The sequence below is a fragment of the Bicyclus anynana genome, chromosome 18, assembly GCF_947172395.1.
Source record: "Bicyclus anynana chromosome 18, ilBicAnyn1.1, whole genome shotgun sequence".
Classification (NCBI taxonomy): Eukaryota; Metazoa; Arthropoda; class Insecta; order Lepidoptera; family Nymphalidae; genus Bicyclus; species Bicyclus anynana.
Window position 1 is genome coordinate 450,291 of NC_069100.1, and position 19,761 is coordinate 470,051.

General features: G+C 35.3%; 1 protein-coding gene across 1 annotated transcript in view; it reads left to right on the forward strand.

Moving 5' to 3' along the window:
* Positions 1-19,761, forward strand: part of LOC112046705 (uncharacterized) — a 413,809-nt gene that overhangs the window by 280,624 nt on the left and 113,424 nt on the right. The window contains exon 4 of the mRNA XM_052886800.1: positions 9,547-9,701. Within this exon, the coding sequence (XP_052742760.1) occupies positions 9,547-9,701 (155 nt within the window). The remainder of the gene's footprint in view (positions 1-9,546; positions 9,702-19,761) is intronic.

A 19,761-nucleotide genomic window follows, 5' to 3' on the forward strand; every position in this document is an offset into this window, starting at 1 on the left:
GCGCGATGAAGCGAGCTATATCTACTCGAAGTACATCTGCGTGATCGAATCAGAAATGATATAAAGATGAACCAAAGTCGCCGACATAATTCATAGAGTCGCGTAGCTGAAGTGGCAATGGGCAGGGCACATAGTTCCGATGGGTGGAGAGAGGCCAAGGCGTTTTAGTCATCTTGCAGTAAATATAACCATGGTGGTAGTACTTTCTTGACTGGACTCTGTCACATAGAACTTTGCTGCAAAACTATATTTTATAAAACTTGCAAGAAGGTAGTCAAAACATAAAATCTACATGTCCCCGAAGGGTGACATGAATAAATAGCCGGCCCCCGTAAGGCTTTGCAGGTGACAAGTGCTTTATTTACTCAAAAAACAAAAAATCGCTCTCTCACAAAAACACACGTAATTCTTAAGACGATAATCCTTTCAAAGCCGGATGTTTATTACGTTGGGCCATGCGGACAGCGTTTCTGACTAAGCGAGTTCAGTTAATATTTTATATTGCTTAAGAAACTTAATTGTAAGTGATATTTTAAATAAATACTATATGTAACACTATTAGGTGTAATGCATGATGAAGCATTATTAGGTGTAATGCATGATGAAGAGCGTTAAGGGTCATTTCCGAGAAGCTTTTAATCTTCTTGGCGTCAGAACTGGACACACTTTATGAATATTTTTTTGTAGTTCTTAATAATCAGGTACTAAATTTTACTAAAGTATGCACGTAAGGGAATAGCTATTTGTATTCAGTATACGACTACATAATATAATGACTAATTTTATTTCCAGAAGATTTAATAACTCTACAGTTAAGGGGCCGGAGTCAACAACGACAAGGCACAAGTTTAATCTTGTGGCGACCACTCCTAACAGTCTTTACGACTAATTAGAAAGAAACAGGACTAGTGGGTTACCATAATTATAATATTACTAACGGACGTGGGCTTTTTTATTAGTTATATTTGTTGCAGATGCGATTTTCGTGGCCCAGCGCTAACTAATCTGATGCCCGAGACACGGAAAATCCTTAAAAATGGCGCTCTCACCCACTACGCGGGTTTTATGTTCATTTGTTCGCAGCCACTATTCCTCAGCACATCTCCCACTCACAAACACAGGGAGTTTTGGGTTTAATGTTACACTCAATAGTTTATAATAGATAGGAAATAATTAACTTATCGTCTACACAAAATGTTGTGTAATTCTGTTATTTACACAACTTATTACATAAGAACTGTTGGACCGATATTTATGAAACAACATAAAAAATCTATCAATAAAAAGCATATTTGGGATATTACCATTTCTCTGTATTTAAAGATTCTACAGTTGTAATAGAACGAAAGACGTAGTAGTTAAAAGTTTTTATTCAGTGGTTGCACGTTCATGTACAAACCACATTTATTTTTCTATCAACATTTCATTGGGTACAAAAACTATCCAGCGAATGGGAACCGTACCTCATACCTCTCGTTTTCAGCCTGACCTCTAACTGTGAAGCTGTTGCTCTGACAATTGATACTTGACACACAAATATGGCCGCGCGTGGTCAGCGATAAAATGGCGCCACTCGCACTTCCGGTATAACGACATAACGGAGGAACGTTAAAACGCACATAAACGCCGTTATATCGCGCACTGTGCATTTACGATTTTATTTCTAGTTTTATGGTCTTTGGGGGACGATGAAATGGCTTTGCATGCAATTTCCAATATGGTTTTATCTGAGTAAGGAAAAGCAATCGGACTGCATTAGTTAATTATACCGGCACATGTGGAACCGGCGAATGGCTCACAAAGGAATACTTTAGCCGACTTTGTACAGGAGGTATTCACTATTGCATATAAACTAACCACATAGTTTGTTTCTTAGGACATAATATTTATTCAATACTTATTTTCGGGGCATGTAAAAGAATTACAAAAAAGTAAAACTCAATAACTAAAATGCTGTAACTTCGACTACCGATTTATAAAGAACTAGCCGACGAGCACGGTTTCACCCGCATAGCTTCCGTTTCCGTAGGAAACCGAAAGCCTTTGTTATCAACCCTTATTCGGCTCACTGCTGAGCTCGAGTCACCTCTCAGAATGAGAGAGGTTAGGCCAATAGTCCACCACGCTGGCCCAGTGCGGATTGGCAGACTTCACACACGCAGAGAAGTCAGAAAATTCTCTGGTATGCACACCCTCCAGAATCGGTGGTCATATCCACTGGGCTATCAAATAAATTACACCAAAAAACAAACCTAACCAGATATCTAGGTCGGCGATTGGCGTAAAAAAAACATTTCACGCGTTTATAATTTCGATCAACAGTTATGTAAATTTATTTTACATAATATAATTTCCAGGAAGTAATATTTCATGCAATCCTGATGCCCATTTGCATTGTAATGAGCCAATTAGTCACAAATGCATCGGATCCCTTCATTAAGCACACGATTACTATAAGTGCTGCAACAATATTGAGTAATCCGAATATATGGGGACTTAGTATGTTAATATTATATTATAATTATCATCACCATCATCACTATTAGCATATTTTAATAACTCACTGTAGGGCACATGTTTCTGCCCATAAAAGAGGATTTAAGCGTAGACCCAACTCTCTGCTTACCTGCGGGTTGCTCTTGTGTCTGCATCTTTTCACATAGACATAACTTAAAAAAAAAGCATATATTGACATATCTTTTAAATATTACCAATATTCACAATCCCCTCAAACTAGCCGGGAAATACTGTATTAGGAGTGGGTAGGACAATAGTTCAGCGTAGCGGGGCTCGAACCACCACTCCTCGGTGATGAGTCCACCGCTTTTACCGTTGAGCTATTGAGGCTTTAACTAGAGTCTGGAAAGCCCTTCCAAAGTCCGATTCTTGCGTATCTTTCGAACTTAGGTATCTTTAAAACATCGTGGAATAGTCAATAGCAGCATTGTATGACAATGCTCGTTATGGAAGTACCACCACCAGGTATTTTTCTGCCCCCAATGCTTGATGGTCAGGTTGATGGTCACATTAGCATTTCAGGGGTTGTGTTGTATGCTCTGCGAAGTGATCTTTCTATAAGTGATGGTTTTCCCCTTACGAGCATATAGGACAATATGAGCATATAGTCAATTACTATAGGTAATATTGGCTCTAATTAAGGCTTATCTGACTAACTCTAAATGGAAAAAAAGAATCTCCAAAATAATTTCACCTGATTCCAAACACTTACAAAACATATCTATAACTCACAAAGAATATTGAGTTACAAAATTATTAAGAGTCTGAATAAAGAAAGCGAATCAATAGATAACTTCGCCGCTATTTGATAGCTTCCATTAAAAATAATTACCGACTTATATTAAAAAATTCCAACGCATTATTTTCAAGTTAACACCGAGCCGCCATTTTGTTTTATCGATCACAATAAAACCGGAGAGTTTATTCTCCAAAGCGCGGAGAATTTAAAACTTTTACGCGACTTAACATAAATACCGACATTTTATGATAGCTTTCAAGTGGCTGATAGCGGGGAGAGTCGGAGAATAATGTTGTTTTAATAATTACGAGTATTGTTTTAGTTGATGAACTAGTAAAACTGGTATACGTGTAGGTTTATTGGGACTTGGGAATACTCTTTCTTACGGTTCTCATACTAGCTCAGTCTCGTGGTTTCATTCGTAGATTCTGTTTCTTTAGGAATAACTGAATAGGAAGTACCGTAACCTACTAACTACTGAATTTATTTTCATGCGGTTTTCAGATTAATGATGCATGCATGCAATGCAAAAAATGCAATGCATGAAAATAACTTTTGTTGTCTTAAGTTAATTGGTTTCAGGTTTTCTTTTGCTGCAGCTTCCGCGGTCTTATATTATAAATATAATTATATTTTAATTACTATCAAGACCGCGGAAGCTGCAGACTTTTTAAAATTTCTAGTTTGTATTTAAATATCACGTGTCTCGAACGGTGAAGGAAAAACATCGTAAGGAAACCAGAGAATTTTCTTAACTATGTGCGTGTGTAAAGTTTGCTTATCAGCATTAGGCCAGCGTGGTGGACTATTGGCCTTACCCCTCTCATTCCGAGAGGAAATTCAAGCTTAGCAGTGAGTCGAATATAGGGTGATAATGATGATGATGATAGTATCTATAATAATAATAATAATAATTTCTTTATTTTTGGCTACAAAGGCCCATTGGTTAGTAACAAACTTAAAAATTATGTTAGTAGGTACACATATTACATTTAAGATAAAAATAAAAACTATCTCACCGCACCAAAACAGAAATAAATTTCTGCAAGATCGGCGAGTCAGTCTTGCTTGCTAACATGCTCAAGATCCTATTGGGGCTCGCCCGCAGTCTTGCTAGGAGGGATGACTTTCGTTTTCTAATTATTGCATAAAAATCGTCTGTCCGCTCCTGCGCAAACATACCTGACGCTGAGCAAAACCGGGGCAACCCCAACAGCATCCTGAACCCATTGTTATATTGCACCCTTAGGGTGTCCATACACTTCTGTGTGTAGTTAACCCACAGGCTCGCGGTGTAGAAGATAATATGTCTGTGATAATGAGTCTACTGAAGGCAGTAGGTATATACCAGCTGTGTATACTATACTAACACCAGTTAACATACATTATAATACACGATACATGCAATTTGTTACGCCAAGCGGAGGGTCGTTTATCACGAGGAATCTGCTGCTACGAGACACGGCCGCACGTGGCCAAATATTTGCTTTGTGCCAAATCTGCCCGCTGCCCGTTGTATGCACACCATTGTTCCAATTCTGCTTTTGCCTTTTTTGGTATAGGAACTAGGTTATGTGTCAAATCAAATCAAACTCCTTTGTTTCAAAAGTCTTTGCGTCTACCAACAAAATAATGATTCATGACTGCTCAACTTCAGTGCATATATAATTGAAACTATCGTGAGTGTTATTCATATTAATTGATTATGAAAGACGGCTAAAACTCACGTGATATTAGGTCGGAGTATGCCCGACTAGTTTTGAACCCATTCGGGGCCCTTAGTTATGAGCTGGTTCTTGCAACGCGGCACGATCCAAACTGCGAAGCGGCGGCGCGATGCGCAGCTGCTCGCATCGCGCGTAGTGAGAGGGGTTGAATGGTGGGGAGTGAAGGTTCCGTTACACTCTCCGACGGTTCATGAATGTAATCTTCATTAGACTCATCTTCTTGTAAGCAAAAGTGAATCGGACAAAGTTATGAGCGTAGCAAATTATGGTGGACTTTGAGGCATCCGATAATAAATATGTTTCCTGGAAATTGTTCGACAAAATTACTATTGAATTTTTTAAATATATTTTTTATAATTCATTATTTATTTCTGCAGAATAGACTGCAAAAATCCCCTTTTAAAATTGGCTCTAAAAGTGCGAGTAGTAATATGCTAGTTTAAAATATGCGCAGTTTCATCCCTTCTTCATGTCTTAATTTACAAGCTCTTTACTGGTTTTTTTTTAGGAAAATTTTCTTTTCGAATTTTCTTTTCAGGTATATATTGTCACAATTCATAAAGAATTGACTTCAAAAGTGCTTGTGCAAAAGCTACTTGAAGTGAATAAAATTGAATTTCAATTTTAAAACACAGCTGTGTATTAGTAAAAATAAGTAAAAGTATGATAGTAGTACTTCCCAAAAAGTCCTACAACTTCTAAAACTAACTACTACAGACTTTTCTACTTATAAGCAATTGATTATTTTCGCGAGCAAACTTCATACCCTCAGAGTTTTCTACACTTCATTACCCTCACTGAGTGGAAACAACAACTTTCTCAGTTACCTTCGCGTAACTAGTAGGTAGGGAAAAGGTTTTCCAAAATTTTTCCAAAAGTTTTCTTTTGTATCTCAACGTGGGCACCACCACAGGCTGTTTCTAGACGGTGCGGAAAAAAGGTGAACGAGCTCCGGGCGAAGCGATGCGTTTGAAAACTTTTTGATAATAATCAACTCGTGGAAATTTTAAGTACATCCATGTATTTTTGCTGTGTAAAACATTGAAAACATCTTTTTTTTCATTACAAAGGTGAGAGATTACATAAACACTTCGTTGACTTCATTGCTTTTATTTATTTGATGATACACTTTGATTTCAATTTGATGATCTAGATTTTTGGATAACGAGAAGTTTGAGTCCTGAATCTGGCTGTGATGTTTTGAGCTTCTCTTTCGTTCATGAAATTCAGCCCAGAGTTGAAAAGTTGATGGTATTATATTACACCCGAAAAGCAGGTTAAACCCAATTCCCGTCATAACCATTATCATCTGATAACCCACCAACCCGCTTTATTAATTATTTGGATTCAGGTTTGGATCAGGACCTAGGTTTTATTCCTGGGTCTAATAAAAAAAATTGTAAAATATTTTTATAATTCTCTCCAACTACAAGATACTAAAAGTTCAGTTTTATTATTCTTCTTGTCTATGAAAGTGGCCGGCCCTACTCATGATCTCTCTACAGTGTCGACAGTCTACTATCCTATCGATCTAATTTAGTAAGGAAATAGATTTTTAAGGCAAGAACATAAAAATATCAATTTAGCACAATGTTTGTTATTTTGAAGAAATGTTTATACTTTACAATTAAACGAAACCTTAAATATTATGTACATAAAGCAATAAGAAGCAAATAGAGCATCCCGACCACATCTCCACTAATCAAAAGTTACACAGCTCTCAGCTGAAAAACTTTGCCCGCTCTACGATGCCCCGATATCTGCAGTAACTTGTAGATACACATAAACTAAGAGGGCGTGACCAATTTAGAAGACGGTTTTATTAAAAAGTTAGACTTCATTTAAGTATCAATAAAACTATTCTGGGTTTCTAATATGTCAAAATATACTTACAAATAATCGTGTTTACAAAAAATCCAATGAATGATTAAATTGTTAAAAATTTTAATATTCATTAAAATAAAATAACTGGCGACCAATTATTATTATTATTAAAATTATTTTTTAGATTAATAATAAACTTCTTCTACTAACTTCATCTAGAGCTCTTGATTTAAACTTCCGGCTAAGCATCTCCAATTTTTCAGTTTTAAGAAATTAAATATCACGTTTGAGATACGTGATATTTAATTACGCTATAGGAAAAAACATCGTGAGGATATCTGAGATTTTTCTTAATTCTCTACGTGTGTCAAGTCTGCCAATCCACATTGGACCAGCGTGATGGACTATTAGCCCCTCTCATTCCCAGAGAAAGCTCGTGCTCAACAGTGATCTGATTTTTTCAGTATTATTATTTACTAGCACACGCCCGCGACTTCATTCGCGTGTATTTCAGTTATTCACAAATCCTGCGAGAATCATCAATTTTTTCGGGATAAAAAATCCATGTACATTTTAAATTTCACCCAAATCGCTTCAGAAACCGCAACACAAAGGAGGAACAAACATACACACTTACACATAAACTTTCGCCTTTATAATTAGTGTGAATTTAAGGGAAGACTAGCAAACATTACGTAAACATACAATAAGAACAATCAATAAATATATTTAAACAATAGATGTACATACAACAAGAAGATTACATACGAGTCATACACATAAAACGTATAGTATTGTACATGAAACGACTTTTCAAAACCGGTCACGGTCTCTTGCACTATAAGGCTATATCGAACATCTTTTAACTTTCAAAGAAACTTCTTTCAAAGTTGCAGATGCTCGCTATTAGTGGATGCTGTAATTTTAAGTCCATAGCTCAAAGGTTCTATGCGTTGGACTATTAGTACTAGTAGGTAATCTAGGAAAATATCTTCGACACATCTCAAGACATACTATTATTACAACGATACTTACGAGTATATTTATTATATTTATTATATTTATTATATTTATCAATAGAACGGTTATAGAATACTTTACTTAACGGATATAGAATACGATTATAGAACTTTTTAACCGTTTACTTCACTTATATTTTACTTTAATACTTCTACCACCGACAAAATTTAGTATATTATTAGATTATATAAATGTGTTTTTGTTTCGTTACTGTTATCCTTTTGTGTGCGATACTCACAAACAGAAGAGTAACTGCAACGATAGAATAATTTTCTATGTATCTATTAATTATTGTATCCATATTATTAATTCCAAATCCTCGAACCCTAGTTCGTAACAATATTCTTCTGGCAATTGTTAGGGTCACGAAAACCCCACATGGTTAGCTATGTTATTTTTATGTGTGTCACGAAGTGTAAAGATTCACTAACGGCCAGTTTATTCATCGTAAGTAACAGTCAAAGTAACGTCATAAAGCAAAAGTGAATATCATTCATAATGAACAACCACGAAATAAGTTTAAAATCATTAGTTTAAAATCATCAAAAGTGACGGTCTTAATCACGGAAAAATAAAGTATTCTTTACCACTTACTACTTTTACTGTTACTTTAGCTTTACATGAAGAAACTGGCTGTAAGCCACTTAACCAACGAGGCAGCAATAGTTTACATACCCGAAACTCGCTAGTTCTCGCCTGTCAATCAAACAAAGTGTAATAACGCTAACCGTCGATTCAAACGTCGCGGTTAAACGGCGGTTAACTAACAAAACAAACTCGCTCTGCGCGGAATTCAATTAGGTAACGCCAGGCGCTGATTTGTCAATCAAGACAAGTTTTCGGAAAACCTCTAAGTTGTATTACTTGGTGAACGACAAAGTTTGGTTTTTGATAGACTTACAGTAAATAATTTTTAACAAGCTTTTGTATATTTTTTTATCGTTAACGATCAAACATGTTTAATAAAATTATTTGTCAAACTTGACTTTTCTATACTATAAAGCTAAAGAGTTTGTTTGATTGATTGAACGCGCTCATCTCAGGAACTACTGGTCTGATTTGAAAATTTCTTTCAGTGTTAGATAGCCCATTTCTGGAGGAAGGCTACGAGTATAGGCTATATATTATGCCCGTATTCCTACGGAAATGGAAACCACGCGGGTGAAATCGCGCGGCGTCAGCCAGTTCATTATATGTTTAGACAAACAACAAACTACAAACGATCAAACGTGGACAGATAAAGTAATAAATGCCTTCACATTCTTTAAAAAAGAGAGCTAACGTAACGATGTTTTTATTAAATGATAATAATGTTTTTATTACTTGCTAGTGTGAGTTTCGAATTCAGTCAAATTCGAATAGCTTTTGACGTATTACGGCACGCTAATCAGTTGTCCATTTCAAACGCCGTCAATGCGATAAAACAATATATACTAGTAATTATTGACAAAGTTGCATGTCAAACTTATATTAACTTTTTATTTTCATCGGTGAGATTCTAGTCAAGGGATAACTTAAGAATAAAAAGGGCTAGAGTCGGTGCATTATCTTCAGTGTTCACCACTACCCATGAACATTTGTACGGTTTAAGATTACACACGGTTAAAGGCAGATAACTTCTTAGGTCATAATTCGTAATTCCACTGTTGTAATTGAGAGGAGACCCTGAATTGTGTCAATATAATTTATTATGATGTTGATGATATAATTTGTTCACAGAATGTCAATCTCCCACGAGCCGAACGCCACGTTTGCGGAGCTGGTGATCACCAACGTGCAGCCTGATGATGAAGGCGTGTACCGCTGCGAGATCACTTACCTGCAAGTGGGAGAGGACTGCAACACGGTGCAAGTCACTGACTTCCACACCTACAGTAAGTCTATATTTGTAAGGATTGTTCTAAGATTTGATGCAAATGGTGGTGGATAAAGTTATATCGTGGGTTCAATTTGTATGTTTGTTTGTATCGTAGTTCCGAAATGAATGGATTTCGATACGAATCGCATTTAAAAAGTGTGTTTACTTTGTAATTGAAAAAAATGTGTAGAAATTCACTGAACAAAATTTTAAATCAAAATACAGCCGAACATTCAGTTCAGTCTGAAGAACTGAGTTGATTCTTTCATATTTCTTTAAGATAATTATTTGTTTAAACTGCAATTGTGATCTGCATTTTTTTTTTAATTTTAGGGATGTTTCTATCTCGTTTTTGATATTATAATGTAAATCAACTTCTTGGCGTAAATCTTACTTACTACAATTTTGACATGTAACTTAAATCTATAACTTTTCAAACTGGATCGAACCATGGAACTGAATCAGATATAAGTCAAGAGGCTTATATTAAATTATTTGAAAAATATAGTTTTAGTTCAGATATTATAAAGAAAGAGAAATTAAACCTAACAATAAAATGTAACTACGCAAATTGAAATGAATAAATCAATCAAAGTTTATACAGTAATATCCGAGAGTTAAGATATTTCGTATTTATTTGCCGCCGACAGAAACAAATCCAATATTTTATATCGCAGTGGATAATTCCTAACACGTATCATAAGTAGTGGAGTCAATCGCAATGAACCAAATCCAGCTAGTGATGTGCTCACCTTATTAAAACTTACTATGAAAATATAACATTAATACTAGAGACAAATATCTTAGCAATCCATGGATTCACCGTGTGAGTGCTGGGTCCATCGCGTGGAAAAACTCCGAGCAAAGTCCAGGACTTGTGATCTGGATGTAGGGATAAGGAATTCCTTGACAATCGATTAACATTCTCCTGATCCACTCGTGTTGTTCTCCCTACCTAGCCAAATTTGGTAAGATCCCATTAGAGCAGCTTTGGATACCCGTTCTAATATAGAACTTGCTGCAAATCTAGAGAGGCCAAGGTTTTAAGCAAGTTTTAGAGAGATTTTATCTAGCTGGTAATCCTCTCGCACCTATTTTAGTTAGTTCATTTGTTAGGTCATAATATTTATTCACGTTCGTACTGTTGTCCTTCGAAATGTTGGTCTCCCACGGCACAGTAAGCTCTACAATTCAATACAATACAATATCCATTACTTTTAATAATATGAATAACAATTTTATAGATGATTCAAAATAATCATCACATCTGATTTTATGATATGCTTTGACAGCTATCACTTTGCCGACAAAAAAGAGATCAAGAGAAGTAAGCCAGTTTGAGACAATAAAACAACAAGTAAGCAAAACAACAGTAGGTAGTATTGCAACAAGACGATGCAATTTAAACATCTGAAACGTAAAAACACTCCACACAGCAATATTTCACACCCCACGCTATAAATAAACCCTTCCGTAACAAATAAAACTCTCGATATGATAGATATCGACAATATCACGACACTATTTTCAACAACCGTTTCGTTCCCGCTAGGATATTGCGTTCATCCCACCCGAGGCGATAGCATTTCATCGAGCACCTCGGTTTTATTGTCTCCTTTCCACCCATTTCCTTTCACATCTACCCGTCTTTGTCGCACGCTGATTTTCTATGAAGAGAAATGGACGACGGTATTTTATTTGATACATTCGGCCCTTGTTTGGAGTTTTGTTACTTCGCGTGACGATTATTTTGTTCCGGGCCAATATTGTAGGTGTTTCTGCTCCACGTTATATTTGAGCAATGTTATTTGTGGGATTTTATTTGATTTTGAAATAACTAAGTAGTAAGTGACGTCAGAATACTGAACACAAGAGTTCTTGAATTCAATTTGTATTACGTATCAGTAGAGCTTTTTTGTAAGAGCGAGAAGTGCCGCCAAGCAGATTTGCTATGTTACGGTAACGGCATAACTTCTAGGATAAGCACTATACGTATGTACTAATTGTACAAAATGGTTGATCCGTTGATCCATAATGAGCCCTCAGGATAATATGCAATACCTTTGACATCAACGAAGTGTATGCTACGGAGTACCAGGTATACACATAAAAGTAATTTTCAAGTGACACAAAAACTATTTTTCCTTTATAGCAAATTAGTAAAACGGCCATTTCCTTGAAATAGAAAATAATTAAGCGTAAGTAATAGCAGTGTAATATAGTCTAACCCTTAAATGAATTTCGTGGTCCATGGGACCCTTTGTTACCCGAAACGAGGCAATTAATGTAATTAATCACTGAGGTTAAGGATAGATTGGGTTTGGATAATGGTCTTGAGCGAACTATTTCACTATTGGCACGGGATAACGGCTAGGCTGGAACCAATTGGTGGTGATAACTGACATTTCTTGTTTTATAAAGTGGGTCATTGACCCATATTTACCTTCTTCGTAAAAAGAGGTTTTGTTTCATATAATAGTATGCTCGCCTTTTTTTAAATAAAAATTATATGTAAATTTTACAGTTTAAGATAGTTAAAAGGCGTTTAAATTAAAATATACATCAACATATGTACCTACTACGATATGATACGATACTTATATTCCGGAAGGCTAGTAGGCTGATAAATAACCAATCAATCTCCTCCTCCCTCAATCGAAGCTTACTACCAAGCTCAGTTCATTATTCCTTCCTCCTGGACATAGGCCTTTCCTAGAGCACACCACCACACACGATCCTCCACCTTCTGTTCGGATATCTGTTCTTCGACAGATTCTGTTACAGTTTTATAACTCTACGTTATGCTTCTTGAATTTGTCTCTCTCTCTTTCAAAGACGACAACTATCGTTCTCTCTCTCTCTATAAATAGATAGAGAAAGAATTATAAAATTTAAAGAGGTGAATTCAAAACTCACACTGTCAAGTTATAAAAACATCGTTAGAGAATAGCGCTCCTGCGCTAATTTAGAAAATGTAAAATCTTTAATTCACCTTTTTATGGTATTACCGATTTTCATAAAGAATAACATTAGCTAGCGCAATATCCTGATACAATTATTATTAACTCTGGTTATTTAACTCTGCCACCGACTGTACTTATGACATCAGTTGCATCTTCTGTGAATGAATATAGATCCAATCGCATTCATCATCACATTCAAGAAAGCAAAAAATTCAATAATCGTATCACTTAATAATTGTGATTTAACACAACAAATTATTTTCATTAACAGTATACCAGATATTCAAAACTGCCTCAAAAATTATGTTATACAAGATTAGATAGATACAACCCTACAAATAATGATTTTTTTTACTATTCGGACCCCTAAAAATCAGAACAAAATGAACTGATTTTCAAATATCCTGTCGACAAAATTTTTACGATGTAAACATCGGAAAAGCGTCTGTTAACCCTTCCCCTCAAAATCAAGCCCTTAAAGGAATTCGCAATCACAATTTAGCCATGTAAATTAATTCAATCGTTATTGAATAATGCTAAAACGTTCTACAAAATACATTAAAATCTCCGTTTAAGCAAATTTAAGACGCCATTTGGTGTTCAGAGTTGATTGAGCAGATTCAGTAGATTGAGCGTTTTACAAGATTTACATATAAATGTGGAATTTGTTACCGCAAGCCAAATTATAGTTGTTAAAATAAGACGAGGGGTGGATGAGACCCCGCGGGCGATAATCTTCAGAGTATTGCGTGCGTTGCCATTTTAGGGGGTTAAGTGATTTATTAGTAATTTAGATCAACGGATATTGAATTTGTAAACATATATTTAAACCAACTTCAAAAAAGGCTGATATTCTTAATTTGGAGAGTATATTTATTATTTTCAATGCGGATTGTACTGATTCTTTTGTGATTACCGTATTGACTTAGATTTTTACTGGATGGACTAATAGAATGGTGTTTATGTTTGACATGCGCATCTGAATTTATCTCTGTGTATATGTCACCGTTAGATTGTAAAATACGTTAGTTTATAATCTCACTCGTGATATTATAATCTACCGTCATATTGTGAAATGAAAATACTGATTACAATATAACGTGTTCTTTTTCGGTATCGGTTTTATTATCTATTGGAAGTGAAATCGTTAAATTGTCAAACAGGGTAAATTTACAATAAAGTTACTAATATATTACAGCGAGCATAATATAAATAGTAAAATATTACAATAGACAAATCAAAGAAAAATGAAAAAGAAAGAAAATCGGTGGAGTGGCCAGTGCGTTCCCTAATTTTTTTTAACAATTAATTTTAAACACTGTTCTTCCATTAGTAAAATGTTGTTATTGTTAATTATAAGCATAATTCAGTCAAATCTAAAGTTAGGTTAGGTTAGAACATGACAATTCGGGGTCAGTCTTTAATAATAATAAATAATAAATAAATATGTGATGTCACAATTCTTGAAGTATTTTATTTGACTGACATATGTGTTTCATTCCTAACTACACAGACACAGAACGGTCTGCCGTAAGGCCGACCAATCAGGGGCAAGTTCGGACAGTTAACGTTTTAAGATTGCAGTTTAACGGTTTCACTTCCGATAGATTATAATATACCGAAAAATAACACGTTAAATTGTAATCAGTATTTTCAGTACACAATATGACGGTAGATTATAATATCATGAGCGAGATTATAAACTAACGTATTTTACAATTTAACGGTATCTTTACTGTAAAATGATACCCCGTAAACGAATGATGTTTTTAACTTAACGAACTTTTATAAACTTTAATTTGAACATGTCAAATGAGTGGGGTTCAAACCTTAGATTTATTGGATTTGAGTCAGCCTCATGAACAAAGAGCTTCAAATCTTAGCTTAGTATCACTTGTTGTATCGGCTTTAACCCAATAACAGTATCACTATAAAGTGAAATGAATAATTCCATATTGTATCGCCTCACTAAACGCTGCACAACTGCTGTATCCCGAGAATCTTCATCACTTTAGCGTTATCGCGTGAAACACAATACATCATATACATCGCGCGCTTTGTTCCCGGACTTCCGCTTCCGCGCAACATTTATACATTAATGTATAGCTGACATGAATTTGTTGTTAAATTTCTGTATCTCGTAGCAGCTACTCGGTCATGGCTTCTTCCGATTTCCCGATGTTCTGTTTTGTACAACGATTTTTTTTTCTGTTTAAATTTCATAGTACATTTAACTAGATATAAAATATCTAATTATTCTTTATTAGTTAAAAATATTTTTTTTTAAGCATCTCTCACAATTTACATTATACAATCGCATGAAAAATTATATTTTGAAATAAAAACTCAATATATTTTCTAGTAAACATGTCATAAATACTGATCCTTACTATATTTGAAGTAGGACAAGTAAAGTACTGTTCAGATATAACCCTTTATTAGCAAGACGTAACATCAAAGAATGACAGGCCTGTAATATACGTAATGGCGTGGGGTATTTTACACCCCATTTGACATGAGCGCCCGTAATTATGGTATTTACGCAGGGACGGGTTGACTGGAGGCTTTATTTAGCGTATTGCCTTCCCAACTATATTGATAACTCTTTGATACTTGTGTGAGCCTTGTTTTATACTTCGAAGCTTAATTATGCCTTTTTAACCGACTGCAAAAGAAAATGTAGGAGTTAGTGTTTTTGTAGGTAGTTTCAGGGTAGGTGTACAGAATTCCGGTTTTATTTATATTATTTATTATTGCATAAAATATAGCCCAGCCTATTAAAGGAGCGTGGTGGATCAAAACATCAAAATTGTCACTCACACGAAAGAGTAATATTTCCTCTTTTGCGTCATTACATTATATTTGAGGCATACCTTAATTATTTACATTTTTTATTTTTTTAATATTAAGGCGTATTGAAAAATGGTTGAGCGCGGACTCGCCCGAACCTAACAAATAGTTAAATCCACCATAAATAATTCCCTTTTACCGTCAAAAAGAAAATAAATCAAGTGGAAATAGTAAATCGAATTTAAACTCCGATACAGTCCACTCGTGAATAAAATATCCGCTCGCCGTCATTCCGGACGAGCTACGCAGACGGCCTGCTAATCGCACACTACCGCTGGAGCCGCAGCCGCAAGTATTACTAGACGCAAGTATAAAATAATGGAATCGAGACTGTGCTGCATAAAATTATGAAAAATTAAAATGGGGCAATATACGAGTAAGAATAGTACTTATAGATTAAAATACGTGTAATAAATGTTTGTTCCTTTGTAAATACTCTCATAAAAAATATGGATTATAACTAATCACTCAAAAAACAATCTGTTCTTAGGTAATACAGAAACAAATTCTACGTGCACATACTTATGGAGTCTTATATACACATCCACTAAACTTTATTAACTATTTGTCGCTCTGATTCTTTAACATTAAGCCCTGAGGGCATCATCGATGGTAACAATGAAGTTAAATAAAACTGTTAGGGTTCAAATTGCAAATTATTTTATTTCCATGCAAGTTTATATTTCATCCCGAAAATACATTATTCGAATTTCTGTCTTGCGGTACTGAAACAGGCCAAGGTTTCCATTTTCCTCTTAAAATAAGCGTAAAGCTTATTCTAGGAGTGGTACAATGTTGTGCAACGGCTGGGAAATGAACAAAGGATTTCTCGGATATCAGTGTATTTTGCGTTGATTACAGTTTTGGTGCCTTTTGCGTCTCATGTAGCAGTGTACTATTAAGTTTCAAGGTAAAAATAGTATTTCATATAAAGTAAAATGCACTTTTTATAATAATATGAAACGCATTTCTTCGAATGGGTTTTATATTATTGGTATAATATAATCCATGCTAGATTAATAATTATATTATAATATTGCCGTACCAATATCGATTCTCTACTTCTGTGCCTCTTAGGTCCAGTGGTTAACTCAGTTACGGATAATGAGGTCCCGGATTTAAGTTTGGGTCAATGCCTAAAATATTAGGGTTTACCATATTATTATCCATTGTAAAAGCAAACTCCAAAAACACTATTCGATTCAAATTGGTTTAATTAATCATACAATACAATTTTATAAGCCTAATTCGATTTCAGTGTCCTTTTTCACGTTTTTAGCCAACATATCATATACTATAACTTTTTGAAGCAAGTCCACAGACAACTCTTTTTCTACATATTGTCTCTGAGAGTAAGTTCACTATACCACAGATTAAATAATCCTTATTATCACAACACTCAACGTTTTAATAATCATAGACAGAGACTTAATTAGCAAAGGGCATTTATTCAGAGGACTAGCTGACGCCGTGCGGTTTCACCCGCGTGGTTCCCGTTTTCGTAACAATACGGGGATAACATATAGCCTATAGCCTTTCTTGATAAATGGGCTAATTAAATAAAATTTTTCAAATCGGACCAGTAGTTCCTGAGATTAGCGCGCAATCAAACAAACAAACTCTTCAGCTTCATAATATTAGTATAGATTATGTAGATAATATTTATACATGGCTTCTAATGTTTGTCTTAATGACAGTTATCACGAAAGAGTTAAACGGTATTACACATATTAACTCATATAAGAGCGACGTGGTGGGTCTGAGCTCTATGTCTACATCCCCTAATCGCTTAGGGAGAGAAGCATGACCCTGAAGTGGGCAGTTAAAGTAGGCTGGTTATAATGATGATGTCTCTCTCACAACAGAGACAAAATCAGCTGTTAGTCAGATTTTGAAATGCCTCACATTAATTGACATGTAGAATAGAGGTACTCGTATAATTCAATAGTTCAATAGTGATGGGGTCGAACTCACTATCGAGAGGTTGTGGTTGTATTCCAGCCAAACACAGTATTTTCCGACTAGTTGGAGACGAATAGATGTATTGGACAACTTAAAAAAAAATTCACAATTACAGCGGACCAGAAATTAAACGAAAATATCGGTTGTCTGTAAAGTCGGTTTACTGACGATGGTTGAACGTGACAACGTCATAAGAAAATAGTGATAGAATGGTTGCATTTTTCAAACGAAAATGTTTCTTTTTCTAACTGTTTAAAAACCTTCATAAACCAGAATATACTTACTTTATTTTATTTTAAAAAAAGTTGGCAACCTTAGAGCGAGGGAACGACGCCTGACGTCATCTTTTTCGAGTGTGCAGCCGGCTCCATCGAATTATAAGACATTGTCACGTCAAAATACAATCAAAACACGAAATCCTTCTGGGGCAGTCTATAATTCAACATAACTCGAGAAGTGCTATTACCCAGACATTGACACATGTAAGTCAATGAACCCAAATAATTATTATTATACAGAAATACCTAATTAGGTAGATTAATATTCTGCGTAGAAGATTATCTAGTCCCAAGGTGAGACTGCCACGCCTGTAATTCGAAGGAGACATTATTAATTTCCTAACACGTTTCGGCCTCAGCCTAGTCAGAGTATTCGTGCAATTTGGTGCAATTTGGTGCAAATCTCGGGCCGAGCTGAGGCCTATAAATTCCGTAGAGCAGACATAGCATAACTCCCGAGCTGTGTGACGCTGCTAGATCCAAGTTACTAGGCGCCGTGGGAAGTAGGACAAATGTCATGTGCAACTTAGCAGTTTCAATTCTAAATAGACCTATTGTATGTACAGTCAAAAGCTGGAGTTATCAAAATAAACCTATAACTAGCAAACTCCCCGCGCAGTTCGTTTGCCATTGGAATACGTGGATAAAAATATAGCCTATTTTAATCGTTAAAAATGTATTTTTCTTATGATTTTGGAGTTTTTAAAATCGGTCAAAAGGTTTTAAAGGCGATGGTCCAAAATTGTATGGCGCTCAGGATCAGTCATTGTATCCTGGCGGAAATAAAAGAAAATATTTTTTAAACTATTTTTGGTTATACAAATCTACGAATTTACTTTAATTCTTTCGAAATAATATTCATTATCTCCCAAGAAATGCAACACTATTAGGGTTAATAATGGTGGATTGATGACGTTTTCAATGCAGTAATCGATTTGACGTTTGCTGTCAATTGTCATGTCGTAGTTGCTTTAGGGTCGCCATCTTGATATAAGTCGAAGTCGAGTCGAGTCATTTATTTCATTTTATTTAGTTAGATTTATTCACTCATTTAGATTTTAATAAAATCCTTGTATATTATAAATTTTAATGATACGGAGTATGTGGACCTGAAATGGACCATCTCCTTTAAGCATAACAATCAAATCAACGAATAAACATTTAATGTAATCTTACTTCTTTATAATATTACGAGTAATTTAGACAATAGAGGAGTAATCTGTCCATCTGCCCAGTGGTTAAACTCTGCGAGTGCAGAGTTCATGTGCCTATTTTATTTGTTACTGCTAAAATTAAAATATGATTTTCAGAAAACAAAATGGAAAAACAATATACACGCAAATGTAGGACAATTCTAAATTTAAACTTTATGACATAAATTTCATAATTAAAATTAAAGCAGGGAATCGAATCTAACACCACCCGAGAACAACGCAGCGCGTACAGTCGGCGCCAGATAAATCTGACTCCTGAATCCGAACAGTTTCAGCGATCTGCAGTCAGATGTAAGTGTATTGTGCGAATGTAGGTCGTTCTCAATGTGCCATTGTTCTGCGGCTCTTTCGCGTTTCCAATTAGTTTCCACTGTTTTTGAACGGAACGCGGAAATTGGATGAATGGGCATCTTAAGCCGCTCAGTGTCAGCGTGTCACTAGAGAACGCATTTCTTAATAATCCCTCAAGATTTATTTTTGAAATGATAACTTGCTATGGTAAACCGCTTCGTAACGTAACGCGTTACGGCGTCACTCTGTCTGTCTTCCCATTCTCTCACACATACGGCAACAGGTTTAAGTTATCACTTCTGTCGAGCTTCCCGAGGCACACACGGTTTAAAATTAAGTTTTTCACAAATCGCTCAGTCACTATGGATTTTTCCGGGATAAAAAGTAGTCTATGTTCTGCTCCAAAGTCCAATTTATATCTATACCAAATTTCATCCAAAGGTTTAGCGGCTTAGCCGTGAAAGGTGACAGACAGGCAGACTTTCTATCGCATTTTTATGATTAGTATAGGTACTCGT